The following is a 27,959-nucleotide window of genomic DNA, read 5'->3' as shown; positions in this document are numbered from 1 at the left end:
GCAAAGTAAATACTCATTAAATTACTAATTTTAAAATTACTATTATTATATTCTTTTGAGTCGCCCCAAGTTTTTGTCTGGAGCAGTCATCATTTGGACAAATCCTTTGGATAAAGAAAAAAAAAATCCTTCAGTGAGGGGGCTGAAACTTGTTGCAGCCGGAGCCTTAGAGGGGCGGGCTAGAGGGGCAGGACCAGGATGGAGAGGGCGGGACCTGGCGGGGAGACGCGGGGCGAAGCACGGTTGCGCATGCTCGGTGTGGACGGGCCCCCCTGCTGCCAGGCTGCCACCGCCCACTCCGGACTTAGAGCAAGCTGCAGGCGGCAGTCAAGGGGAGAAGGGCCCCGCTGGGCGAGCGCACGGCCATGGCCCCGTGGCTGCAGCTCTGTTCCTTCTTCTTCACTGTCAACGCCTGCCTCAACGGCTCGCAGCTGGCAGTGGCTGCGGGCGGCTCGGGCCGCGCGAGGGGCGCCGACACCTGTGGCTGGAGGGTAAGGCGAGGGTTTCTTCGGGCTCCGGGTTACCTGGGGGCGCTCGGCGGGCACAGGTGCTCGCGGGCAGGCGAGCCGAGACCGGCGGATCTCCCGACGCCGGATCTGCGGTCAATGGGGCTCCCGGCTCCTCCAGCCCATCCCGCGTCTCGGACCCCGGGCGCGCGTCCGCCGGTCCCGCTCTGGGTGAAAGAGGCCGCCGACCCCTGGCTTTGTGTTGCTAATGAGGCGCGGCCGCTGGCTGGGGTCCGACTCCCGAGGGCGGGTGGCTGGGCGGCGGGGCGGGGGCCGTGCGCCCCACCCTTTGTTCCCGGCCCTCTGCCTCAGGGCTACGCGTCCAGGACTGGGATCTTCCAGGCTGTTGCGGAACGGGAGCGCTTCGGAGCTGGTGGTTCGTGCCTTGGACCTCATGTCTGCAGCTCTGCAAGGGCTTAGGGCATCCAGGGAAGGGAACCTGGAGTGCCAGGGAACGATGCAACTCCTTTCTCGCCATCGCTTTGTTCAGGCAGCTGGTCACCCTACTCCTTCCTAACTTTCTGAGAGTCTGCCTGCCTTTCAGCCTTTCGTCTGGCTAACGGTCTCATGATGCCACCACTACCACTCAACGCGCCTCAGCTTGAGTTGAGGATGTTTTCATAGCCAAAGGTCCTCTCCGCCAGGTGTCCCAGATCTGAAACTGGTGGCGCCCAGACTTTTTCTGTGTACTTGGAAGCCTTCTCCCCAGAGCGGGTGTTCCTTTCCTGTGTAGTGGGGTCCCCTGGTTTGTGGACCTTGAGCCTTCCACAGAGAAGAGGGCGCTGCAAGTCTGGCCACTCACACCTTCAACCCTATTGTGAGAACACAGGCTTTGCCCTCAGGCAGCCAGGAGCGCATCTCGAGTGCCCAGTCTGTTTTCTTACTTAGAAAACAGAAGGGATGGGAATGTTGTTGCTGATTTCCACAGGGCTCAGGGTGTCTTGGGGAAGTTTGCATAGACCAACGTTGTCTTAGCCTCAATACAGACAAGACCCAGGACAGGACACCTCTTAGGCTCACTTAGCTCACTTGCTTCACATTTAAAGAGAATCACAGTTCAGAAAAACAGAGAAGAACAGGCAGCTATGGTCAACGATTCCCACTCTTTTCCTCTTAGGGAATGCTGTTACCCTTTGGGTAAACCCTCATGGTTTCTTACTGTGTTTCTATTGCAGTAAAATATCCCTGTTAGTTTTAACAGATTCCAAATTTCTTTAAGGTGCTCTCATTTATCAATTCTTTTTAAGATTTTAGATCTAGATTGGTCTTGGCAGTTGCTGTAGTGCCTAGAGTACCTGCTACTTGTAAAGTTTTAACAGTGGATGTATAATTGTCTCTGAACGATAACCCCCCTCCCATGTGAGTCCATCACTGTCTCCCACATTCCTGGCCTCCTGGCAGTGATCTCAGCAGCTCCTGCCTTGGTGCCTGCTACAATCCTTCGCCTTCCTGGATGAACATGGAAGCTTCTGGGTCATATCCCAGAGTCCAGCCTCTTTCTCATGGCTCCTCTCTTCTGTGATCGCTGCATGGTGCCTGTGAGATTAGGGCCCAGCTTCCTCGCCCTGCTGCCTGCACAACACTGTTTTCTGCCCACTCCCCTCTGTTGTCCAGCTTCTAACTCCTTTCACAGGCCGGGGTGTGCTTTCCTGTGACACCGGGACACCTCTTCAGGGAAACCTCCCGGAATGCTGTGTCCTGTGCTTTACTTTCTCATTCAGGTCCCTTACTCTTTGGTGCCTGCCAGTTCCGTGTGGTTAATTTCCTTGGTGGCCTCAGAGCCTGGTGCCCTACAAATCTCAGTTGAGGACATGTAGACCTTGCAAGCTTTCTGCAAAATCCTACGTTAAACAATTTGAAGAATCGGCATACCTGAGCCCAGTGCTGTGATCCCAGCTACTCGGGTGACTGAGGCTCAGGAACAAAAGTTTTGGGCTTAGGAGGCTTCAGAATGAGTTTCAGGACTAGCTTGGGCAATTCAGAGAGATCCTGTCTCAAAAAAAAAGAAAGAAAGAAGGAAGGGAGGAAGGAAGGAAGGCCAGTGGGGGTGGTGATACAGCTCAGCAGTAGAACATGTGTGTGGCATGCCTGCGGTCTGGGTTCACCTCCAGTGGAGGTAGGCAAGGAGATCTCCACACCAGGCTTCCATGTGCTGTGTCCCGTCTGCAGTAGGCCTTTGCACAGTGTGCCTGACTGCAGCCACGTTTAAAGCTTGGGAAAATATCGTCCTTTGCTCCTTTTTGGTGTCTTCTCTCAGCTCCATCATGGCTTCCTACAGGAAGCCCTCCTTGTCCCTACTTCAGTAATTAAGATGTCCCAGAGGTTGCTTTGTCCTGGGGTTCTAGTAGGTACTAGGTTCAGAATCTTGGGTTTTCGAGTCATATCTATCTGCCTCTCTAACCAGGTCTGCTGTTCAGCCTGTGGATGTTGGCCTTGACTCTGAGGTCACTTACAGTCTAATTGGGCCTGTATAAATATCTAAGAATAAGGGTCAAAGGCTGAGGCAGGAGCATGGATGACTGTGAGTTGCTCCCCCACCCCAAAGAAAGCAAAGAAAGGGCTTGGAGGGGGTGTGGGAAGTGTAGCTCATTGGTAGAGTGCTTGCCTAGCATCCTACAGGGTCTGGGGTCATCCCCATTGCTTGGAGGGTCAGGGGAAGGATAATAAATAAAGATAGGGGTGGTGGTGCCACAAGCCTTTTGCACCCAGAAGGTAATGGTAGACAGGGCTCTGTGAATTCAGGGCCAGCTTGGCCTACAGAGCAAGCTCCAGGCCAGCCAAGGATATATAGTAAACCTATATATCATATATATAATCTATATATCTATCTCAAACAAAAATAAGTAAATAAGGGTAAACTGTATGTGATTTGAAAGAAGTGAAGAGGGTAAACAAGTGATTTGAACTGCAGTGGGTATCATCCTGGGGTCTGAGCTTCACAACCTTGAGCCCTGAAGCCCTGAAGGCGGGGTGAACACTCGAGTGAATGCCCCCCTTAATCTCCATAGGGCATTTGGGCAGGAAACCCAGGCCCCTGTAGGACTGGATATTTCCCCAGGACTTAAAGGTGCTGCAGCCGGGAGAGTTGCTCTCAGCGCCCATGAGCTGGCCTGACTTAAGTGGTCAGGTTTCACAACCTCCCTATTACTTGTGGGGTAATTAAGGGACCGATACCATCTTGAACACAGCTCAGTGTTTTAGAGATGAGTTGTGGGCACACTTCCTCAACTATCTGAAGAAAAAGAAAAGCTCAGTCTTTGCCAGGTTAGGATGTGCTTTGAATAATAAATATTGTTTTTTCAAAGGAGTTAGAGTCTGTAAAGCTTCCCGAGGAGCTGCCCTGCACTGACACTGGCTTGAAACCCTTACTTTCCTTTGTTCCTTTCCTTTTGTTGGTTGTTTAAGACAGGGTTCCTCTAGGTAACAACCCTGGCTGTTCTGGAACTCACAGAGATCTGTCTGCCTCCCGAGTACAGGGATTAGCCACCACCGCCTGGCACTTTCTACTACTGCTTATATTTTTTGATGCATGCCTTTCATTCAGTTGATTTACCGGATTAGCTTGTGCAGGAGTGTTCTCATGCAGAGGTCAGAGATGTCAGGGCACCTGACACGTGTCTCTTACTGAACCTGCAGGTAGGCAGGCATCCAGCGAGCCGCAGTGATGCTCTGGTCTCTGCTCGCCTCAGCACCCACGGTGTTACAAGCACAGCCATGTAAGCATAGATGCCCCCATTTGGCTTTATTTGGGTGGTGAGGATTTGAACTCAGATCCTCTTGCTTGTCCGGCAATTGCTTATGCCCACTGACTCATTTCCCTAGGCTCTGAGCTCTTTTTGATGGAGGCATGGTTCTGCTTGTGATGGGTACCGTTAACATGTCAATCCCTAGTGCTGAGAGATCTATTCTCACAAATTTCCTAGGGGCCATTCTGGTCTCCTTCCTGCCCTAGATGGCGTATATATTCCCTGGTCTATTGTGTCTGAACTACAACGTCTAAACCCCTTCCCCCAGAAGACTGTCTTTAGCAACTCGGAAACTGCTGGCACCACACAATGAAGGACACGTTTCCCATTTAAGGCAAATGTTCCATCTCCAAAGGTAGAAAGGAATAGGGTAGTAATGGGGGGGTGGTTTCCAGCTGGTTAAAATTTAGGCCCCTGATAAAAGTCCAACCCAAGAATTCCTCCTGGCTGAGAGCCCAGGCGTGTTTATTTGATTCTGAACTGGATGCGTTTTCATTCACTTGCAGCTCATGACTCCGAAGTCCCATATCTTCTTGTTCTGTGGTCTTGTGGATCACATCACACACAGACGCTCCTGTGTCAAGTACAGAATTCTTAGGTTAAAATGATTTTAGTTTTGGGTTGACAGATTTTTTTTCGGAGCTGTTTTTATGAAACGTACAATACTTTCTTCCGGACTGTTTTGTAGTTGGCGAGGAGCCTGCATGGCCTTGGCTTGCTCTCCATCCCCACCCATCCCACCCTGCAGGCCTGAAGTTCCTGGACCTTTGTGCTAGTTACCAACGCAAGGCCATGTGAGTTCTGCCTGGAGCATTATTTCTCCCCAAAGCTGGTTTTTCAACGATATCTCCAGAAGCTACTGGTATCCGAATTGGAAACTTGCTAGAATGAAGACCAGAATGAGAGCGTGGTAGAGCCCAGGTGTTAGCATTTGAACGAGATCCTGGGGTAAGACGATTCTTCCGGTGCCTTTTCAATGAGACACATTGCTTTGCTCCAAAATTAGGAGAGGAAGAGAAAATACTTTCTAAATATTAAAAAATCAGTCCTTTGGGCTTTAAGTTGTTCCACTGGACTTAGACGACAGTACCAGAAGGGAGGCTATTTGAAGAGTCTAGGAGCTAACTAGGCAGGGCATCCTGACTAGGGTGGGGTCCTGTGGTCTAGGGTTAGAGAGGAGACCTGGGAGAGACGGGCGCTTGACACTTCCACCAGGTTCCTTTCCAGAACAGCTGGGTTTGTCTGGAAAACTGTCTGAGGAAGGAGCAGAGCAGGCTCCAGATCTGTCTCGGCAGTTCAGACCTAACAGACAGCTTCCCCCCGAAGGAAAGAACGGCTCAGGCCTTTTTCAGTCTGTAGTGTTTTTCATGCTTCATTTGGCTTAAAATGTGTTGGGTGGTTTTTGCGTTCAACCCCTTTTCCCCTCATCTATTTCTGAATGTTTCACTCCGTGTGCCCAGCCCCCCTAGATGTCTGCTGCTGGGCCATCCCATCAACAATTTTATTGTCCTCTTTCACTCCCTACTGCCTCTTGTGCCTGTCTGTGATGGATGGCTTTTCAGGCTTCTGGAAGCTGGGGCCCCTACAGGGGTGGGGGGGATGTGGGGGTGGGGTGGGCTCAGGTACACATGGCAGGTCACTGGGCTGTCCTGAAGTCAGACTTCTCTCTCTGCTGGTATCCGCACCTTTGCCAGTCTGCATCTTCCCTAAGTGTTGCAGGCCACTGCCTTCTGCAAGTCTGGAGCTATCTCTGGTTTCAAGAGGCCAGACTTGCCCAGCCGGTGGGAGGCATTCTTTGTCCTTTAGGGCAGTGTTTATCTTTGGCCTTCGGGAAGTTCTGAATGGTCCTGACACAGGATTAGATGAGTGATGGCCCTATAGCACATTGTCTCCTCAGGGCCCGGGCCTTTGAAGCTCCTCCTGGTGGGAAGTGAAGAGACTATTTGCTCTGTTAAAATGCCTTGGTATTTCCTCTGTTTAACCACAGGCCACTTCCCCTCTGCTACTCTAAACCCTGCGGGGGCCACCAGCTGATTGAAAAGACACAAGCCCTGGAGTGATCGTATCCAATTGAAACAAATAGTCTTACTGCTGATTATAGCGGGGGCAAGTCTAGGAGTCTACTAGGAGGTTTCTTGTTTTTCTCAAAATTTAGTCGACATAATTCATGCTTAAAGTTCTGAATGCATAAATGGATCTTTTTAAAATGAGGGAAACACAAATTAGAAATTAAAATTGGGGTGTGTTTTATCTACATAGGACAAGTTAAAGTGGGTCAATCAACAGACTTTCTTAATTGTGTTTAGGAAGGGCACAGTGTCTAGTCACAGATACCACAGGGCTAGCTGCTCTGCTACTGCGTGGCTTGCACGTGACCAGAAATCCATGGGAGAAGTTTGCAGCTTTAGTATCCTAGGGAGACACTCTAGTTCTTTTTCAAGCATTATCTTGAAGAAGGTTTAATTAATAACACAGTCCAGAAACTAAAAATAGAACAACTTAAAAATTGTAATAAAGAGTGAAAATCAACTTTGGCTGCTTAAAAAAATAATTATAGTCACTCTGTAGCAGAGAGGACTGTTTTAACATTTACAACTCAATTGTTCAAAGTATCCATTGTAAAAGGCTTCCCTTTTCTTCAGTTCCTTGTTTGGAAATGTTGGGGGAAGGTGGATGTAGCTAATTAAGGCTACAGCATTTAAAAGGGGGGGACTTAATAGGTACCATCTGTCTTCCACAAATCACAGAGTAGATGACAGGATGAAGATGTGATGTGAACACACGTGTAATTCTCTTCTGAAACGGAAGTTGGCCTATAAATTTTCTGACACAGTTGTGTAAATGAAAACTACCTCAACCTGCATGTTTACAGTTTCCTTTATGGTGAACCTAACGCTAAAGACTTCTGTTGGCAGCCGGCTTTATCAGAGGAGTGGGAAGAGCATTAGGGGGTGATCTTTGCTGGAAGTTGAATATGGTAGAATCATGGTGTCCCATGGTCCCTTCTAAATCTGCTCTAGTAGACATTAAACGTGATACTTTGCACTCAAGCTGCTACACTGATGTTCCTAGAAAAGCCATGAAGTAGTGACGTATCAGCTTTGAAAAGGGAATGGATGTTGGTAGGTAATTAAACATTGATTAAAATGTTTAAGTGGGTATTTACATGTCCCATTAAACCAATCTCCAAATGAACCCTTTGGAAATCATGAAGGATTAGCGTTTAAATACAGCTCCCACCCTCTCCCAGCTTAAAACTAGCGGAGGGTAGGGTGGTTCAGTAGTAGAGGTCTTGCTTGGTTTGCCCTGGGTTTGATGCTTAACGCAAAAAAAAAAAAAAAAAAAAAAACTTTTTTCTTAAAACCTAGGCGTTTTCCCAAGGGTTCTGTTTTGTCCGTTTTGTAGATGTTCCCTGTGTTGGTTGGAAAGTGACCCTTTACATTGTTCTGGCTGTGGCCACAGACTTCTCTTCTGAGTTTGACTCTTGTGCTGAGGAGTGAGAGGCTTGATGGGCGGAGGGGGCCTTTGAGTGAAAAATGCATTTTCTTAGATGGGCCATATGGTTTAAAAACTTTGTCCCTGGGGTTTTATTCCATCCAGGTGATTTCTGGTTTCTCTCCTCCTGAACCACACTTCCCCCACTTAATCTAAGGGAAGTGCCGTAGAATGCCGACCAAATGTAGGAGCCCTGCACGCCCCGCTGGGGGACGGTTTATGGCCTCCTTCTGGGGTGTGCACATTTGCTCTGGGTGGGGCGCTCACGCTCCTGGTTAGAATTTATAGTAACTGCTCACTATCCTGCGCTCACAAAGACTTCTTTGAAGGCAAGAGATTCTTTTTTTTTTTTTTAAAGCAGAGGCTTAAAAACAAACAAAAAAACAGGCGTTATTATGTTGTATCATAATGCCAGTTTCTTCTCCCGAAAACTTCCCCTCCAGGTGAGGAACAGAGGAGGAGTAGGGTCTTTTAGCAGGGCAGTATAGGGATGGGTTCTGAGCCTCTAGCATGGAGTCTTTGCCTGGCCTTCAAGCCTTCATCCTGCTAATTCCACACAGGGAAACAGGAACCCACCTCGGCTGCTCCTCAAACTGTGCTAACCACAGTAAAAGCAAGTTCCAGAGGCTCTACATGCAGGCCACCTTGGGAAACTCAGATCTCTTTGGTTCCTAGCAGCTTTGATTGACATCTTGCTTTGCCTCAGTTTCCCCAGGTTCAGAGGACGCTTTCTGCAGCTTCTCTGGATGTGCATTTTACCTGTGCTTACAAAGCCTTCATTATGAAGTCCTTACACCCTCTAGATTTAGCGAAAATGCAGCTCAAGACATGCTTGCAGTCGAGGCTAGCCTGTTACTAAGTAGCCTAGGTTGTCTCAAAGTTCAAGCCTCCAGCCTCCCGAGTCCTGAGATTACTGGTATATACCACCAAGCCTGGCTTTCTCTGCTTATTTCCCTTCTCCATCTCTATCTGCTGCTGGTACACATTAGATTTTTCCTTCCATATTTCCTGAGCGGCTGGGTGCTCTATAGGATATTAAAATAGGATGATAGGATGTCACCTTGCAAGTTGGCGTCTACTGTGGTCATTCTGAAGAAGCCACACCTAACTAAGTTAGTAAAAAAAAAAAATCCCTCTGATGTTTTCTCTTAGTTAACTTGTGTTCTCTTGATATTGACTGATGATGTGGAATGAGGTGCCAAGTGTAGCAAAAGGATTCTCTTGATTTACCCATATTCATTCCACAAATTACGGCATTCCGGAAGGTTGGCATACTGGACAAAGGCTGGGTCCTCCTCCTAACCAAGGGACTTCAGCAGGGGTCGTTGTTACAGGAGAATCAGTCTTGTAGTGCTTGGTGCTTTTGAGGAACACTAGGACCATTCCTGGTTCCCCGCACTAAGGATGAGAAAAAAATGTAAAACATGGCTGCTGAGCATCAAACTAAGTATTGTTGTTTTCAGGCCTTAGCAATGGCCCTTGCTCCCTATGAAAATGTTCTATAAAAGAGATCCAGACCTCACTTTGTCACGATAGTCTGTGTTGTGTGTTGTCCTCACCCCATTTATGAATGTGGCTCTTTTTTTTTTTTTTTTTTTTGGTTACAAGGTGGCTGGCCCATCAGCATCAGAGGTGCTCCTTACGTTTTGGGTTGGGGATTTTCTGGTCAGCTGTGGTAATGAGTTTTTGTGGGCTTTGGTTTTCATGCCTCACTTCCCTGTGGGAGGAACTAGATATTTCTGATCTTACCTCTGCTCATATTCAGACCCAGCCAAGCAATCAGTGACTCCCCCGGCTTTTGTGGGAGACTGTGGGAAAAGTCCTGGTTGGCTGGCTATGAATTAATGAAATCCTTAGAAGGCTTCACTAAAGATAGCTCCTGTGGTTTGGAAAAAAAAAAAGAAAGAAAGAAAAAGGCATTGCCTTTTAATTTGAGAAAGAGGTCATGGAGTTTTACCAAAATTAAGTAGGGAAAAAAAAAAACAAGCCAACATCTGGTTGTGCTTGCCAAAGACGGCTTTAGGGTCTCAGAAGCTGTGGGTTCCCAGTGTGCACTGTGCTGTGGGACCCAGACCCCTCCGTGCAGATCCGGCCACTCAGCCTCTCATTTCATTGTTAACCTCTTGGGTTTTGAAGTCATCGAGAGACAGGAATTCTTCTCCCCACATCTTCTCACTCGAGTGTATCTCCCATTCACTGAACTCCCTTTTTTCTTAGTACACAGTTTTAAGTGCATAATTTTTCCAGTTGGCCAGGTCTAGGGTAATCCTTGCTTTTATCTTCGGAAAGAAGGAAAGAAGGATGGGTTAGGTAATGCAGGGAGTCTGGGTAGGAGGCGGGGAGGGGCTCTAAAGGGCCTCCAGGACATTTTAGAATTAGGAGGGATTCTGATAAGATAGAGAATGATAAATTGCTGGCGAGTTCTAGGGAAGGGAGAGGATTTGAAAGTGACCAATGACTTTGGGAAGCAGGAGCACCAGCTGGCATGGTACCTACGGCACACCTGCTTGCTAGAACTACGAGAGGCAGGCAGACAGATCGGAAGTTCAAGGCCAGTCTGGGCTACACGAAGAAATCTTGGCAAAACCAAACCAAAACCAGAACAAAAAAACAAAAGCAGAAACAATATCTTAAGTGTCTGCTGTGCATACCAGGTGAATGAGACGCCAATTTGGGTTTTTAAAAGTCTACAAGGATTTGGATTTTTGTCTGCATTGAAGTAAAATTATTATTTCTCTGTGTAACAGCCCTGGCTGTCCTGGAACTCTCTTTGTAGATCATACTGGCCTTGAACCAGATACCCTGCCTCTGCCTCGCGAGTGCTGGAATTAAAGGTGTGCCTTGCCATACTCAGTTTAAATTATTTTCCTTTTCAATGTTAATAACATTTGATAATCTGCAGACATCTTCTGCATGCAGCCTGCTGCCCGTGACCAGGGCTCCCATGTTTGTGTTCTTTCTCCTATGTTTGGTATTCTGAAATCAAGCCTGTAGGGAAGCGGGCAGAGAAGTGAAGTAAATGCTCGTTTCGCTTGTTAGCGTGAAACAGTTCCTCCACCCAGACTCTGGTCCGCGCTGTCACCTGCCAAAAGCCTTGGATTTTAGATATCAACTGTTAATACATCCTTTTTCAACCTTACGCAAAATTTGTTTATTTGTAAATAGAAATAGTTACATTTAGAGATCTTTCTAGTGGGAAATAAAGTTTGGTTTTCCATTGTCCTTTTCGTAAAAATGCAGTGTTTGACCTCTCTTTTGGATTTTTTGAGATGGGGTTTCTCTGAGTAATAGCTCTGACTGTCCCAGAATTCGTTTTGTGGATCAGGCTGGCCTTGAACTCACAGAGATCCAACTGCTTCTGCCTCCTGAATGCTGGGATTGTGGCATGTTCCACCACTGTCCATCTTGGGCTTCTCTGTTACTTTATTGTATATCTAGAGAAAGTGCAGGGTATCCTGGTTCTCTGGAGCAAACCCCCTCTTGGAGACTAAAGTTAGCTGCGCTCTCTGGAAGGTGGCAGCACTCTTTCTCGAGAATGCTTTAGGCCTCTGCTGCTCACGGGCTTGTTGCCTTCAGTGACTGGGATGAATTTCTGTTGAGTACCTCTGTTTTGCTCCGGCACGGCTGACTGATTCCTTACACCAAAATCCAGCAGTTTCTCTGTGCTAAGAAAACACTGAACTTTATTTCCAGCAAACCCACTTAACTCAAAATGTGTCCTCACAGTCATTTCCCAGCCTTTCAGGTCTGTGATTGTTTGTTGCTTAAGTTTTAGAGTCTTTTCAGACAGTTTCTGTAGCTTAGCTTGAATTACTATCTCTTTCCTAATTACATGGCTTTTCTTGCTTGTATTTGGCCCTCACAGACTTAAGGACCAAGACCTGCAAAGTTAATATTGGTAATTTTTCAAAGGAAGTTAAAATGTCAAAAAGGGACAAGTTGTTATTCTTACAGGGTACCCGGGAAACGGCAGACAAAACCCCCATCTTTTATTCATAAGTCCAGAGGGACCGTGAGGGCACAGGCGAGCCTGTGCGCCTGGCATTTGTTCAGCTTTCAGGACTGGGCCTCCTCCCCTGCTGGCCATGAAATGTCATGCCGGGATGTAATAGTGGGACATTCAGCATCCAGAGAATGGACCTCAGAGGTTCAACTTTGCTTTTCACTTTCTTTTCTGGCACCAAGTCTGTGGTCTTCTCAGTGGCCTGACAGTGAAAGGCCAGAAAGCAGCGGCTGTTCGGATGCTGGCAAAGGTGGAGTACAAGCCCAGTGCTGTGGCCTGAGACTCCCGTGCCGGAACACACCAACACAAAGGCCATGTGAGGGGCGCCTCGGGAGGGTGGCAACTTAGCTTGCCTTTGCTGGGTCTAGTTTGTTCTGGTCCCAGGAGAGAGAGTTTCTGTTTCCATGGCTACACTACTGCAAGTTTGGTGGATCCAGAGTGCAGGGAGCTTTGATTTCAGAATGAACTGTTCCTGTGTAGAGGGAGGTGTTGAGGGCAGAGGGTTGAGGCCATGCAACTGCCTGGGCTCCACATTTTCTCTAAATGAAGGAAGCCCAAGCAGCATATGCTAAATCCAGACAGGAGTTGGATTCAGGCCAGCGGGTTGTGACTGGGAGCCACTGGGAGGGATTTCTGGAGATACTTTTGTTGGTGGCAACCTGGTGGTGTTGGTGCTGAGTGGGAAGGGCCTTTATGCAGCTAAGCACCCATCCTAACAAGAAGGAGAATTATTGGGCAATGACCACCATCCCATCTAGTGTTGGAGCTTTTCTGATCCACAGACCCTGGTGGCTCTGTAAATCCACACATGGGGTGATTGCCACCAGACTCCCCCAGATATGCGATTAAACTCTTGTGGTCCTCCCTGAAGACAGCCTCTGAATGCAACTACTATTTTACATGCAAAAGGCGATTTTCCCCCTTGCCATAATTTGATCAAAGTGGCCTAACCTGCACCTCTGTTTTTGTTGCTCACGGATGGTCTGTGGATAACATTACATTTTTTCAGCATGAAACCCAACACTTCAAATCCCTAAAGCAGTCTCAAATTTATGGTTAATAAAAGCATTTATTGTACTGGATGTCATCTGTTATATCACTCTGGGGCTAGAAACTGGCAAGCACTGGACAGGAAATATTTTCATTTCAATCGCTTCAATCTTATGGTCTAGGGGCAAAGTGTCTGGTTTCAGGAAAGCTGCGCTGAATAGCAGGGCGGTGAATGCAGTTTTCGCTGATTAAGCAGGCATTCTGTCCCTCGCAAACAGTCTTCCCCTGGCTTCGTGGGCGAAACAAACACGTGATACTGAACGATAGTACTTCCCCCCATTGCCCAGTGCCTTCGCTTTGGTCATCGTAGATTTTAGTGTTTTGCAGGAACCCTGAGCAGAGCAGGCACAAACCAGGAGAGAGAAGCTGCACTGTGTTAGGGCCTCACTGTCACCCTTCCCTCCCTCCCTCCCTCCCTCCCTCCCTCCCTCCCTCCCTCCCTCCCTCCCTCCCTCCCTCCCTCCCTTTTTTCCTTTCTTTTAAGGTAGGGTCACCCTATGAAGCTCTGGCTGACATGGAACTTACCACGTTGATCATAGATCATGCTGGGTTGGAACTTGTGGCAATTTCCCCTGCCTGCGCTCCCTTCCGACTGCTAGGCTTGCAGGCCATGCCCCACCCGGAGCAGAGAAGGTGCTGACTCTTCTGAGTTCCCCTTTGAAAATAGACGTCTGTGCCTTGCTCTTGGGATCATGAAGTTTGGAGGAAAACATATTTTCATTGTTACTTTAAAGGACATCTGAAGTTTGATTGGAATTTGAGGCCTGATCATCCACGTCCAACAAGTGAGCCGTGGGGATGTTGTATCTAAGCCACTAGATCTTCCTCCTGACTGCCCTGTGTCTTTAACCTGTCATCTCTACCATTACCCCCGGACCAGCCTCCGAGGGAGGCTGCTAGACCATTGTCTCTAATGAGGTTCCCTGTGTTCCAGATGAGAATTCCTTGGCAAAAGAGTCAGGAAGGGATTAAGATGTGAGGGCAGGTGACTTGGCGAAGCCTCTGCCGGAAACAGAGCTCCAGAGTTAACTTCCTGTCCCCAAGCAGTTGGGCTTGCTCTGTCTTCCAAGCATCCAAACTGAACGGGATTTCCCCCTGACACCCCCTCCCCCAGATAGGGTTTCTCTGTCCTGGAACTCAAACTGTCTCTGTAGACACCAGACTAGCCTTGAACTCATAGGTCCACCTGCCTCTGTCTCCCGGGTGCTGGGAGTGAAAGCGTGTGCAGCCACCACCAGGCCTGAGTGGGGACTTCTGCCACATGACACGCAGCAGAGCGACTGATGGGGAGGAGAGGCCAGAGGGCACTTTGGACATCATCAAATCAAACTTAGATTAGCCACTTACCTCAGAGGTTCCCAACCTGGCAGAGCGCCAGAATCACGCAAGGAAAATTCTGGGGTTGCTGTGGGGTTGATGCCCAGCCTTACCATAGACACCTGCTTAAGTGAGGTTTCCCAGTTTTCTAAGAAAAAAAACCTGCCAGATTATTGGTTACCAGGGTTTAGTAGAGAAGGAAGGAGAGTTTGATGGCACGCAGGGGACGGTGGAGTGTTTCTCATGCGTCTTGGGGATGAATGCTAACGTTTATATGTGTAGTTAGACTCAAGGAAACAACTTTACTGACTACAACATTTTTGTAATGTCTTGGTTAAGCTGAGGTATCGAGCACCTAGGTATCTGAGATGGCAGATGGTGCCCAGTACTTGGTCGTGACACAGCTTTACTCCAACTGCAGAGGTGAGACCAAGCATGTGCTAAATTCTGTGGCACATTAATATCACAGTGGAACCTTTGGCAATAATAGGTGTGGTCGGTCTGAGTTCCTTCCTTCCTTTCTTCCTTCCTTCCTTCCTTCCTTCCTTCCTTCCTTCCTTCCTTCCTTCCTTCCTTCCTTCCTTCCTTCCTTCAGACAGAGTTTCTGGGCTGGAGAGATGGCTTAGTGGTTAAGAGCACTGGCTACTCTTCCCAGAGGTCCTGAGTTCAATTCCCAGCAAACATCTGTAATGAGATCTGTCACCCTCTTCTGGCATGCTGGCATACATGGAGGCATAATGTTGTATACATAATAAATTAAATAAATAAATAAATAAATAAATAAATCTTTAAAAAAAGACAGAGTTTCTCTGTAGCTTTGGAGTCTGTCCTGGAACTCACTGTGTAGGCCAGGTTGGCCTTGAACTCACAGAGAGCCTCCTGTCTCTGCCTCCTGAGTGCTGGCATTAAAGGCGTGCACCACACTGCCCAGTGGCGTGGTCTTTCTTGTTGCTGCCCCATTTTGGCGGGCACAAACCATTCACTTGTAGCTACTGAGCACTTGAAATACAGTTAGCAGATTTGGGGCTTTGGGTTTTTAATTTTACTCACATTTAAACCTGGGTATGGTGGCATACACCTGAATACACCTGAGATGCCAGCACGGGGTGGGGGTGGGGGGTTGTAGTGGTGGTGGTCGTTAGGAGGATTAGGAGGCAATGTTTGTTTGAGTTATATAGTGAGTTGGAACTTAGACTGGGCTATATAAGACAGTTTCTCAATAAAAATATTAAAAATTCAAAAGAAAATAAACATGAACTATATGGTGCACGTGGCTAGAGGCTCCTTGAGTACAGTTTTCTCCTGGCGGTTGTGTGTGGCTGGAGCTGCTTCACTGGATAGCAGCCAGTGTGACGGTGTAGATTTTTGGCTCTGAGCTGGGTGCATACTGAACCCAAGGGTATTTGATGCTTAAGGGACTATAGTGAGTCTTCTCAACTACAGGGAAAACAGGAACCCAGAAGGACTTGCCTGCTGGGGTTGGTAGGTACCGAGAAGATGTCCCAGCACTAGGACTGACCTAGGACCTGCCCAGGCAGAGAAGGTAGTTCTGTCAGCTGAAGAAATATGCTTTTTCTTCCTCCAAAGATAGCATCATATTATACCCAGATCAACCTTCAATTTTTCAACCTCCTTCATCTTAAGAGGTGCAGGCATTAGGGGTGGTGAGATGGTTGGTTAGTGGGAAAGGCTCTTGCCAACAAGTTTGACCTGAGTTCAGTCTCTGGGGATTGTATGGTGAAAGGAAAGAGCCCACTCCCATAAGCTGAGTGAGAAATGTCCCCCATAGTCTCAGACATTTGAATTTTTGATGAAGAAACTATGCCACTGGAGACAGGCTTTGAGGTTAAGACCACTTCCTCTCTCTGCTTCCTGTTTGAGGATGTGAGCGCTCAGCTTCCTGTTCCAGCTACCATGTCTGCCGCTCACTGCTATGGTGGACTCTTGTCTCTCTGGAAGCGCAAGCCACAGTGAAACTGCTGTAAGTCACTTTTGGTGTTTTCTCACAGCAAGAAAGTAAATGATACATTGCTGCATGCACATGCTCCCTCTACAATAATAACTGTGATACAGATAATGCAGAGGTGCAGAGGATGGGCTGCTGATTATGGTACACTGCTGCATGCACATGCTCCCTCTGCAATAATAACTGTGATACGGATCATGCAGAGGTGCAGAGGATGGGGTGCTGATTACGGTACACCGCCGCATGTGCATGCTCCCTCTGCAATAATAGCTGTGATACAGATCATGCAGAGGTGCAGAGGATGGGGTGCTGATTACGGTACACCACCGCATGCGCATGCTCCCTCTGCGATAATAACTGTGATATGGATCATGCAGAGGTGCAGAGGATGGGGTGCTGATTACGGTACACCACCGCATGCGCATGCTCCCTCTGCGATAATAACTGTGATATGGATCATGCAGAGGTGCAGAGGATGGGGTACTGATTACGGTACGCCGCCGCATGCGCATGCTCCCTCTGTGATAACTGTGATATAGGGATCATTCAGAGGTGGCAGAGGATGGGCTGCTGATTTTCCTCTGCTCCCTTTGCAGCGGTAGCATATTGGCGAAAACAGTACAGGCTGTAGTTTTTAACTAAGTCTCCATCGTTCTGTTTTATCAATAAAGACTTGGGAGCCAGATGCAGGGAGTGAAAACTTGCCGTCTCAGAGAGGTAGAGAAAGCACACCCATCTGTTTCCTTCATCTGAAACAAAAACTTCTCCAACCAGATGCCCCCCACACACCCCCTCTGCGTCTACTTCTTTTGTGTTTGTCTCTTTTTTTGCCAACTGGTGGCTTGCTCCCCCTCTTGACCTGTGGTTGATTATATTTAATCCTATTTGCAATATTCAAGCAGAAACGTTTTGGATTAAAGGTGTGTGCTAGGAGTGACCCATACCACAGCTAGAAGCAGGGTTTCCAATAAATAACACAATCTCGGGGGTTACAGTGTGATCCAATAGCCTGCTATAACATCAGGGTTCAAGGGACCCCCTCTAGTGAGGTTAAGGGTGTGTGTGGCCTGGGTGGGACTGCCCTGGGTACTTCCTAGATAGAGAACGTAAAGAATTTTCATGGTTACATCCTTTCCCTGTTGGGGAAATAGGTCAGCATTGGACACATAGCCTTCCTCTTGGCCTGTGTTCTGCAACTCTCTCTCCTCCTTCTCCTCCCTCGTCTCTCTAAGATTTATTCGTTTATTTATGTGTGTGTGTTTGCCTCTGAGTTTATGTGCAGCTTGTGCATGCAGGAGCCCCCTAGAGGCTAGAAGAGGGTGTCAGTCTCTGGAACTGAAGTTATAGGTGGGTACTGGGAACCAAGCCTGGGTTCTTTGCAAAAGTGGCTAAGCATTCTAAACCACTGAGCCATCTTTCCATCCCCATGTTCAGCCTCTTAAATATACTGACCTAGGCCATGTGTGGTGACTCATCCCTTTAATCCCAGCACTTGGGAGCTGGAGGTAGAGGTTGGAGTATCTCTGAGTTCAGGGCCAGCCTGGCAACCAGGGCTATACAGACCTGTGTCAAAAAAAAAATAAAAAAGCAAAACCAACCAACCAACCACCAAACCAAAAACCCTACTGATCTATTTATGGTATCTTCTAGTTATTTATTAATTCAGTCATTCATTCATTTTTATTTTATATTTTTTTTAAATTTTATTATTATTATTATTTTTGTTTGGTTTTTCAAGACAGGGTTTCTCTGTAGCTTTGGAGCCTGTCCTGGAACTAGCTCTGGTAGACCAGGCTGGTCTCGAACTCACAGAGATCTGCCTGCCTCTGCTGGAATTAAAGGCGTGCTCCACCACCGCCTGGCTATTCAATTTTATTTTATATGCATTTGTGTTTTTCCCTTCATATATGTCTGTGTGAGTGTATCAGATCCCCTGGAACTGGAGTCACAGACAGTTGTGAGCTGCCATGTGGGTGCTGGGAATCAAGATTTGGTCCTGGAAGAGCAGTCAGTGCTTTTAATCAGTGAGCCATCTTTCCAGTCCCTTATGGTATATTCTTACAATTGCCCTAAAAGAGTGAGATTCAGAGTGTGGGCTTTTATTAGTATAATTCAAAGGATGACAACAATAATGTTGTAGATAGAAAAGGTTCAGATGTTCATGAATAAACTTGCTCAATGGCCAACAAAATTACTTCATTAACCATGGGCTTAACTAAGGAGGTTTTGTTAATTTTAAAATAGAATTTATTTGAAAACCTAAAAGGTTACCTTTAAAATTAGTGGAGTCTGGCCCACACCTTTAATCCCAGCACTCAAGAGGCAGAGGCAGAGGGAGGCATCTATATGAGTTCAAGGCCAGCCTGGTCTACATAGAGAGTTCCAGGATAGCTAGGGCTCCATTGAGAAACCTTTCATCAAAAAAACCTTAGACTCCTACCTGGACCTGTGGCTCAGGTGGTAGAGAACTTTCCTAGCCGGAACACAGACCTGAGTGTGACCCCCAGGCATGGCACAGGATGTGGGTTTTACTCTATACTCTCTGCCTGCCCATCCCATCCTCCAACTCATGGTAATCCTCCTGTCTCGGTCTTCCAACGGGGATTATAGGTGTGAACCACTGCCTAGCTGGCTTCCTTGGTATATTTTCCTCAAAGTCCAAAGATTTGTCTCTTGTGATACGTTTGACAGCCTGCCCTATCTGATGACTCAGCCCATTTAGTGGGAAGACTGTGTTCTGGTAAAAGTACAGGCTTAATCCACAGATCCTAGCCTTTTGATTACCACCATTTATCATGACCAAGTCAGCTGTGACCTGAGTGAAGTTTTCTCCTCTCTTCCTCGGTTTCATTCTATGTCGCCCAGGCCTGGACTAGCTTAGATGAGCCTTACAGGCCATCCTGCTTTACCTTCCAAAGTGCGGGACTGCAGGTGTGAGCAGTTAGGCCCAGCAACCCAACCTCTCTGGGGGAAAAACACAAAATTTATTACATAGGAAAATTTGACTCCCTGAGTCTGTTTATCTGTAAAATGGGTTAATCAAAGCTCATACCCCAGGGTTCTGAGACCTGAGTGAGAAACTCATTAACATAATTAGCGGTGCACCAGGCCACTTAGCAACTGCTTCATGATTGGGCATCCTTCCTCTTCATGTGCTGCTTTTATACATATTTAAAAACATTGGCATTTATCATAATTATTTTTTGTTTCTTTTTGTTTGTGTGTGTGTGTGTGTGTGTGTTTTTCTCCTATTTTTGGTTTTTCAAGACAGGGTTTCTCTGTGTATCCCTGACTGTCCTAGAACTTGCTCTGTAGACCATGCTGTCCTTGAACTCAGGTCACTTGCCTCTGCCTTCTAAGTGCTGGGTTTGAAGGTGTGCACCATCATGGCTGGAAATAAGAGCCCAAATAAAAACAACTAAAAAAATAGAAGTATTTAGTCTTCCTTACTTAACAGCAAATTAAAAAAAAATTTGAATCTTTAAGTATTATGGTCAGGTTTCTATTTGGGCCACTAATTTGGCCCCTTTCATCTCTGGATTTTTAATGTTGACACTGTTAATGATGGATAAAGCCATTCAGTTTTCTGGGGCATTTGCTTTTAGGGCCCAATCAGTCATGGAACCCTTAAGCAATGACACTGCCTCTCCCCGGCCCCTTAAACTCTGAATCACATCACAGTGTTGACAGCCCGGGAGTCCTGGCTCTTTCTGGTCAGGTTGAAGGGATTTGGAGTGTTGTGGAAGGGGATGGAGGGGCAGTAGAGAGGCAGCTGTAGATCCAGGCTGGCTAGATAGTCCACAGTGGTGACCCCAGAACTGGGCAGTAGAGAGGCAGCTGTAGATCCAGGCTGGCTAGATAGTCCACAGTGGTGACCCCAGAACTGAATGGTGTTCGCTTGTTTGGTTTTCCCCTTCCTGTTTACACCAAGCTGTCTTCTCATTGGGAAATCTAAAACCGACACACACGGCCACACATGGCTTCCTTACCTGTTAGAAACGAGTCCTTCCCTGAATCCCAATATTAAGTGGGCAGAGTGTAGTGGTTATGGTGAAGGAAATGGAAAAAAACCCAACAGAGCCCCCACCTAATCATCGGCAGTGTTTGCTCCTTTCCCTTGTTTAGATGTCCTATGCATTTCCCCCGGCTTAGGATCCCACACTTAAGAGATTGTCCCCATGCCATGGCTGAGCTGTATTGCTTTCATGGATCCCTTTGGAATATCCCTGCACAGGCTAAGGATACTTACGAAAGAATCTTGTAGCATTAACCTCTCTTCTCCACAGAGTCTCAGGCTGAAGCTCCCAGTGATCAGATCAGGATTCCTGTACACCGAAGGGTGGTACAGAGGGGACCAGACAGGGAGAGAGGAAAAGTGGAGGTGATTTTGAATAAGACAAAGTGAAGGCTTGCAGTAATAAATAAACTCTCAAGATGGACAGATTCAGAGGAGTCTGACACAGGCCATGGGAGGAAATGGTGGCAAGAAGGCCAGCCTCACCCAATAACAGAACCTGGAGACGAGAGGCATGATGACAGGGTGTCCTGGAGAGGGACTGGTGGGTTTCAGGCACAACTTCACCTGCAGCAGTAGCATAGCCAAGCAGTTCTTTAGTTCTCTGCGAAAAGGCACAAGATAAGCTTGGAGTGTGCAGCTTGCCCCTCGAATAGCTTCAGCTCACATGCTGCTTGATCCTAAATGCCTACCCTGAGCCTTTCCCCAGAAGCCCCTCTTCTGTGACTTATGGTTTGTAATCCCCTCAGAGAGCATTCCTGTGCTTCTCCTACCAGACGACTAAGAGGGAAGGAAAGGTCCCAGTCATTGTGAGGAGCTCTGGGGCTGGTTAACACTTGGGCCGCTTTGGCAGAATGCTTTGGTCTGGGTGAGAACATCTGAGTGGTGGAGTTGTTTTTACTCTTTGGTTCTTTGCGGGGCCTGCCACTCAGCTTCCAAATAATCACTCATGGAGGCTTATTCTTATGAATGCTGGGCCTAGGCTTGCCTTGTTTCTAGACAGCTTTTCTTAAATTATCCTGTCCACCTTTTGCCTCTAGTCTTTTTCTTTCTCTATTCTATATGCCTTTCTTTACTTCTTACTCTGTGGCTTGCTGTGTAGCTGGGTGGCTAGCCCCTTTCTTGCTCCTTGATCTCTTCTTCCCGGATTTCTTCTATTTATTCTCTGTGCCCGCCAGCCCCACCTATCCTTTTTCTTGCTTTGCTATTGGCTGCTCAACTCTTTATTAGACCCATCAGGTGTTTCAGGCAGGCAAAGTAACACAGCTTCACAGAGTTAAACAAGTACAACATAAAAGAATACAACTGATCTTTGCATCATTAAACAAATGTAACACATCTTCAACTAATATTCCACAAAAGAATGGTCTTCCTATCTGTGAGAACCGGAAAAAGCGAGCAGTGGCAGGTATCATTTTCCCTATTTCCTGCTCCTCCCACCCCAGTAGGTTCAGAATCAAGAGGTATGACTTGTAGCTCTGTGTTCTGGCTTGGAAACACGAAGCTGTGTCCCCTGGCCTAATCTTCTTTCAGGTAACAACAAGGTATTTGTTCCATTTGAATATCATTGCATTGGGCATAAGGCTACCCTTAGATACTTTCCCAGGCTAGACCCTGTACATCTTGGGTGTTCTATGTGGATCAGGGCTGAGTTAGTGCTGAATACCTTTAGGACTTTAGTTTAAGGGGATTATGTGGGAATTGTGTTTTCAGCCACATATAAAGCATGGATCTGAATGCTGCATAGATCCCTGGGAAGCATTCTCCCTGTACCCTCCCTGCTCTGGGGAAGGACTGAGATTGTCCATCCTGGAGATGGCACCCCTCTGATGTAGGAAGCAGGAGGAAGGTACCTCTGGCTCTGCTGCCTCTGATCTATGTCCACCTTTTTGCTCCGGGCCCTGATGAGGATGATTAGCCTTGGTCAAGACTGTCCAGTCAGAGTGGAGGTAAATAATTACCTTCTGGTACTAAGGCAGTTCTGATTGTTGGCAGATGAAACACCTCAGTGAGGATTCCTCCCCTGCGCCTTCCGTGTAAGGTGGCGGAAGGAAGGAAGCAGTGGCTGACAGGGAGTTAAACAAACTTGAAGGTAGGTCACATTTTTGACATACCATTTCCCTCTGCTGAACAAGCAGCTGCTCTGTACTTTGAGAGGGGCTTAGCTGTTGCTATAAACTTGGGTTTGTGATAATGTAAACTATTATTAAGATTATCTTTTTATTCATAATATATGTCTGACTCTGTTTGCCTTATTTATGCTCTGTTTAAAAGCCCCGTTTACCTTTAGTACCGAAGCCAGCATCACCTCTTTGAAATGGGAGACAGCTTTAGAATAGATTGTTTATACCTTCCTGGTTAAAAAGGGAGAGAAACCATTACGTTGAGGAAGCTTCGGCTCTTAAAGGCGCCTTCGTGTTAAAGCAGGGCCTTTGTGCTGACAAAGCACTTACATGTGTTCCACAGGTGATGGCTCTTTTCCTGAGTCTGCCTGAGTCCTGCTCCCCATGTCACTATCATCTGGTAGAAACATTTGCCACTACAGACATTATGAAAGGAAGTGAGAGAAGCTACCCGCACCCTGGCTGGTGGCGCAGTGTTGCCAGGCCTGGCCTCTCTGTGCCCAGACAGGAGGAATGCTGGGTGAGTTCTGCCTCAGGTGCTCTTGCCTCATTTGTCAGCGGAGAGCTGGTTAGTGTGTGAGCCAAGAAAATCTAATAACTATTTCAGTTTTTAATAAAATGTCCTCCCGCCCTTTGTTCCTCCCTCCGCTCCTCACCAAAAGAGAACAGACTGCAGTTTTAAGCACATCTGGTCACTGTTTTTGTAGAACTTACCCAGAATTCCCAGAAGGAATGTATTGGCTCCCAGTTTACCAAGCAGAACACTGAAACAATTTCTTTGTTTGTAAGTCCTGTGCTTGCACGTTCTGATGAGATGATGGTTTGAGAACCCTGAGTCAGGACCAAACACTGCCCATTATGAGTCTTTGAGGCTGAAAGTCTATGGTCCGGCTTCCTCCCTTGCATGGTAGGAGCAAGGGTTCTATGTGCTCCCTATGGAGGTGACTTTTTTCTGATTTCTATGGTTATTGAAGTTAAGGCCATAGGGCAGGACACTCACAGACTTGGCACTCTCTCCCATGAAGCCCCCTTTGTAACACTGTAGATAGAATCATCAGTATTAGTATATCAGGGTGCCGAGAGAATTATAAGAGACATTTGGAGACATGTAGCTTTTTTTTTTTTCCCTCTGAGACAGGGTTCATAGTAATGTGTTCAGAGAGTCATAGCTCTGTGTTACCTGACAAAATTTAGTTAGCGACAGACAGTGACTGTTGGGGTATTTATTGCTTTGTAACACAGTCCTTTCCCTACAGTGGTTCTGGGTCCCTGCAGTGAGCTCTAGAGGGGATCTGCAGATCTCAGAGATGGGCCACATTTCGGGGGTGACCAGTCTTCCATTTCCCCTCTACATTTTGGCTGTCCTGTCAAGGTTGATCCATTAAGCCTCGTCAGTACAGTGGCCATGCATTTATTATTTATTTTTTATGATGAGGACGATAACAGAAGAGTGTTCAAAGCAGGATGATTTGAAAATTAATAGTTTTGTTGGTGCCCCTTGCAAAAATGCATCATTTTTATGATGGAAATTCAGTTTATTAACTTTGATTCATACTGAGAATTTCCTAGTTTGAGCTTGTATTTGTCTTTGGGTTCTGAAAAATGGTTATATTTTGCTTCAGTTGTTTTAATTTTTCAGACCACTTGATTTTGGTAGTATTTGGGCAAAAGATGATCTTGTTCAGCTGTGACATGACATTCAGGTAAGCCTAGCTTTCAGGAAACTAAGATAGTATTGCTGCTAGTTCAGGGGCAGCCAGGGCTCCAGGGGCTAGACTGAGGGGTGGGGCAGGGCTTAGTTTAGAACTAGTAGGTGTTGGCTGCTTCTACATTTTCTGGATAGTTTTGTTTTAAAAAAAATCTCAAATGTTGACTGTTTATGCAGTGAGCAGATCTTGAGGAGCATTGTGTCTACGTTTCTGTGCTCACTACATCGTGGAGATTGGATGTTCTGTTGCTGGGTTTCTGAGCTTCTGAGGGCAGCTGCACAGAGCAGCCAGCTAGTGAGCCAGCAGTGTTTTCAGTCCGTTGTTCCCGTGCCAGTGGCATGTGCTTGTGTCTGTGTGTGTGTGTGTGTGCACGTGCCTGTTGTGTGTGTGTGCGCACACGCATCTGTGTGTGCCCATCTCTATGTGTGTGTGTATCTGTGTGTGCACATGCATCTGTGTGTGCCCATGTCTATGTGTGTGTGTGCATGTCTGTGTGTGTATCTTCCTAACACCCTCTTACCTTTCCATAAATTATGAACAGGGGATGGATTTGAAACACGTGGGAATTAAGCAGGGCTTAAACTTTTTACACTTATGATCTATTTTTGCCTGGGAATTTTTTGCTAACCCCATTTATATAGCATTGGGGGATGGCTAAGTGGTTGGGCCGCTTGCTGTGATAGCGAGGAGGGCCAGTGTTTGGAGCCCATAGAAATGCTGTGAATGAAGCAGCTAACTTGTAGTTCCAGTCCAAGAATGTTCCAACAGGGCCAGAGCAAACCAGCAAGTAAGACTAGCTGCGGTAGAAAGCTCTAGGTTCGGTTGAGAGACCTTACCTCAAGGAAAAGTAAAGAACAATAGAGGATGATTCCTGATATCAACTGTGGGCTTCAGTGTGCACGTGCACACACACACACACTCACATGTGCACCAACACACATGAAAAGCATGCACACATACATGCATGCCATACACACCTAAAAATAGAGAAAAACAACTAAATTAAGTAAATCAAACATTTACAGATAATAATCATAAAGAAATTTAGTTTAAAAACAATTCTTTGGTATACATATATTTTACCATTTATTAAAGATGAAAGTGAATTTGCATGCTAATGAGATTGGTGTGTTTTTAAAATTATACATAAATAATTAAATCTCAGAGTCTGGAGTTGTAGTTCAGTAGGTAGAATGCTTGGCAAGTATACACATAGTCAAAGGTTATCCCGGGAGGAAAACTTTGAAGTCCTTGCTTCCTACCCGAAGCAGTGGTGCAGACAGAGGCAGGTGGATCTCTGAGTTCCAGGACAGCCAGGGAGGGATACACAGGGATAGAAACCCTGTTCTGAAAAACAACAACAAATGTCTTTGTTTTCCATAATTAAGACTTAAAAAAATAAACAAAAAGCCAAGAGCAGTAAAAACAGTAAAAACGTCGCACTTGGATGTACAGTCGTCTGTAGTTTGAGCCAAGGGTTTCTGTGCTGCTTGCTCCTGCTGTGTTCTAATGGCGTGGGAAGTAGAGCGCTGGGGGTGTGTCCATAGCCAAGGCAGCCACGGTGCCTCCTGGAAACTCCTGAGGATTCGATACACATTTGATTTTGAGTTACTTTTTGGTTAAGCCATGTTCAGAAACCTTTCATTGCTGCCATAATTTTCTCAACCCCTTAGGGTTAAGAAGTCTCAGGAGCTAGGTGGGCGGTGGTGGCACATGCCTTAAATCTCAGCATTTGGAAGGCAGAAGCAGGCAAATCTCTCATGAGTTCCAGGCCAGTCTGGTCTGCAGAGTGAGTTCCAGGACAGGCTCCAAAGCTACAGAGAAACCCTGTCTCGAAAAACAAAAGGAAACAAAAAGAAGTCTAAGGAGCTGGGTGTGGTGGTATGTGCCTTTAATTAATTCTGGTGCTTGAGAGGATATTTAAAAACAACAACAACAACAACAACAAAAAACTTTAAATGATCTATCAGTATAATTATTTGATCAGCTTTTATATAATCACAAAGGTAGTTAAAACACCCATCTTGACATTATTTTTCCTCTAACCCATTTAGTATTCTTTATCTTAATTCTGTTTTGTTCTCTGTGTCCTTTGGACAGTCCCTGCAACCCCAGCTCAGTGGTTGTTTTTAGACCTCCTTTTTTATTCCTCATGCATGGGCCCATCTATCCTTGAGGCTTTTATCATGACTTCCTGCCTTCTAATACTACATTTAAAATATACTTAGTATATTATTTTAGCATTATTATTAATATATTTTTAAAAAATTCTGTAGTTGCTTTATTTTTATGGAAAATTTCCAGTAAATTCCTTCTTAAGAAGACCCGCAGAGATGTCTCAGTCTAAGGTGAAGTGCCTGATTTGCAAGCCGGGGACATGATGAGTTCATCTTACCCACATAGAAAAGCTGGCAGGGTCCCAAGTGACTGTATCCTTGTGGGTGTGGGCGTGGATCCCCAGAGCTTACATCCAGACAGTATGGCCAACAAGTAAGTGCTGGGTTCAACGAGAGACCCTGCCTCAAAAGATAGGGTGAAGAGTAATAAATGAGCTGCATGATGTCCACACACATGCATACACCACATGAACGTGCGCGCGCATGCGCGCACGCACATACCACTGTATAATTCAGCACATTCATTCAAGAAAGTGTAACATCGCGTTAGTAGGTTTTACTTTGTTTTCCGAAATGAATTGTGAAGTCTGGAGGCAGGAGTTGTGTTTGTACTTATTTTCACTTGGAATGACCTTCTGCAAAAGCATACTTCAAGTTCTTGAGACATCTGGCTGATGGATGCCTGGGCCTTTGCTGTGAACTGTTGAGTGATGAATAGAAGAGGTTGAACTGACGTGATAGCATTTACCCTGGGTCAGTGTTAAAGGTGCCGGCCATTCTTTGCTGCCATGCCCAGGCTACATGTCTTGGCTCTAATCACAAAATGAACTCACTGTTTTCTGTCCCCGGTTCTGACCCTCTGGGAAGAGTGGGAAGCATAGGTTTCCACAAGCCGTAATCTGATTACGTGAAGGCGGGAGGACGTTGTCAGCCTGTTTCCTGGATTTGACAGTTTCCCTTTTAATTTTACACAGTCCTCTCTTCACATGAGACCAGCCACCTAGTCATAAAATCCCTTAAATTTATGTAATTTAAAAGAAACATATAGGATAAATTATAGTAATTTGGTTACCGTTCAGAGTGGCACTCAGGACACCCACACCAGAAGACGACAGAATTGCGGGGAAAGCTTGATGCCCGGGAATGGAATTGCTTCTTCCACTCCTGGGAGCATTTATCTAAATGTAAAAGCATTCAGGATGTCAGTACTTCATTTTCATACCTTTTTTTTTTTGGTCTTCTTAGAAGGACTGATTGGCTGTTAGGGAAATTAAAACAAAATAGTTCATGTGCCGGCCCGTGACTCTGCTTCCTATGGATACCATGTTCTTTAGAGCAGGGGTGGGCCTGGCTTAGCTACTTCTAAATAATGATGCCTTCCTTTCATAGAAAATATTGGTGAATGCTTAGAGCTGACTGGGGTCCAGTGGTCCTAATTTTCATCTTTTTAGGTTCTTTTTGTTACTTTTCTAAGTATTGAGTAACCTAGACAAGAGGAGAAATAGCAGACAGGGTCTGTCCATCCCAAAGCCTGCTCCCAAAGCCCTGGGTCTGCCGTACCTCTGGGGATTTCCTCTTCAGCATTGGTGAGAGGCAGTGGTTTTGTGTCCCAAGAGCAGGGCTGCTCTTCTGACTGTGGCCTCACTTTGATCCAGCTCCCCATTCTTGTTTGGAAAAGGACTTTCAGAGAAGACTTTGCACTGCTTTTCATCCTTTTTGACAGGTTCCTACTTCACACTAACTTTGTGACAAAAATGTTACAGGCTTCTAATTTATTTCTGCTGTGTGCTTTGATTTTTGTAAACCTGTTCTTTGGGAAGTCTGTGTTAAGGAGACAGATGCATGGATAAGCCAGACAGTTAAGTGTGCATGCGTGTGTGTGTGTTTGCCTGCCTCTGCCCTGTAGACTAAA

At 46.4% G+C, this 27,959-nt stretch overlaps 1 protein-coding gene across 4 annotated transcripts in view; it reads left to right on the top strand.

Moving 5' to 3' along the window:
* The first annotated feature begins 334 nt into the window (after positions 1-334).
* The window catches only part of Il17rd (interleukin 17 receptor D), a 67,512-nt gene continuing 39,887 nt past the window's right edge, over positions 335-27,959 (top strand). For 2 of the 4 annotated variants that reach the window (XM_057770864.1, XM_057770863.1), the window contains exon 1: positions 335-491. In XM_057770864.1, coding sequence (XP_057626847.1) covers positions 366-491 — 126 coding nt within the window. In that variant the 5' untranslated portion in view covers positions 335-365. Of the gene's footprint in view, positions 492-5,148; positions 5,201-27,959 lie in introns of those variants that run through there. The other 2 variants (XM_057770866.1, XM_057770865.1) reach the window with 2 other exon arrangements.

The sequence above is a fragment of the Chionomys nivalis genome, chromosome 5 (genome assembly GCF_950005125.1).
Source record: "Chionomys nivalis chromosome 5, mChiNiv1.1, whole genome shotgun sequence".
In the NCBI taxonomy this organism is placed as follows: Eukaryota; Metazoa; Chordata; class Mammalia; order Rodentia; family Cricetidae; genus Chionomys; species Chionomys nivalis.
Note: the sequence above shows the minus strand (reverse complement) of the source record. Positions and strands in the feature narration are given on the sequence as shown.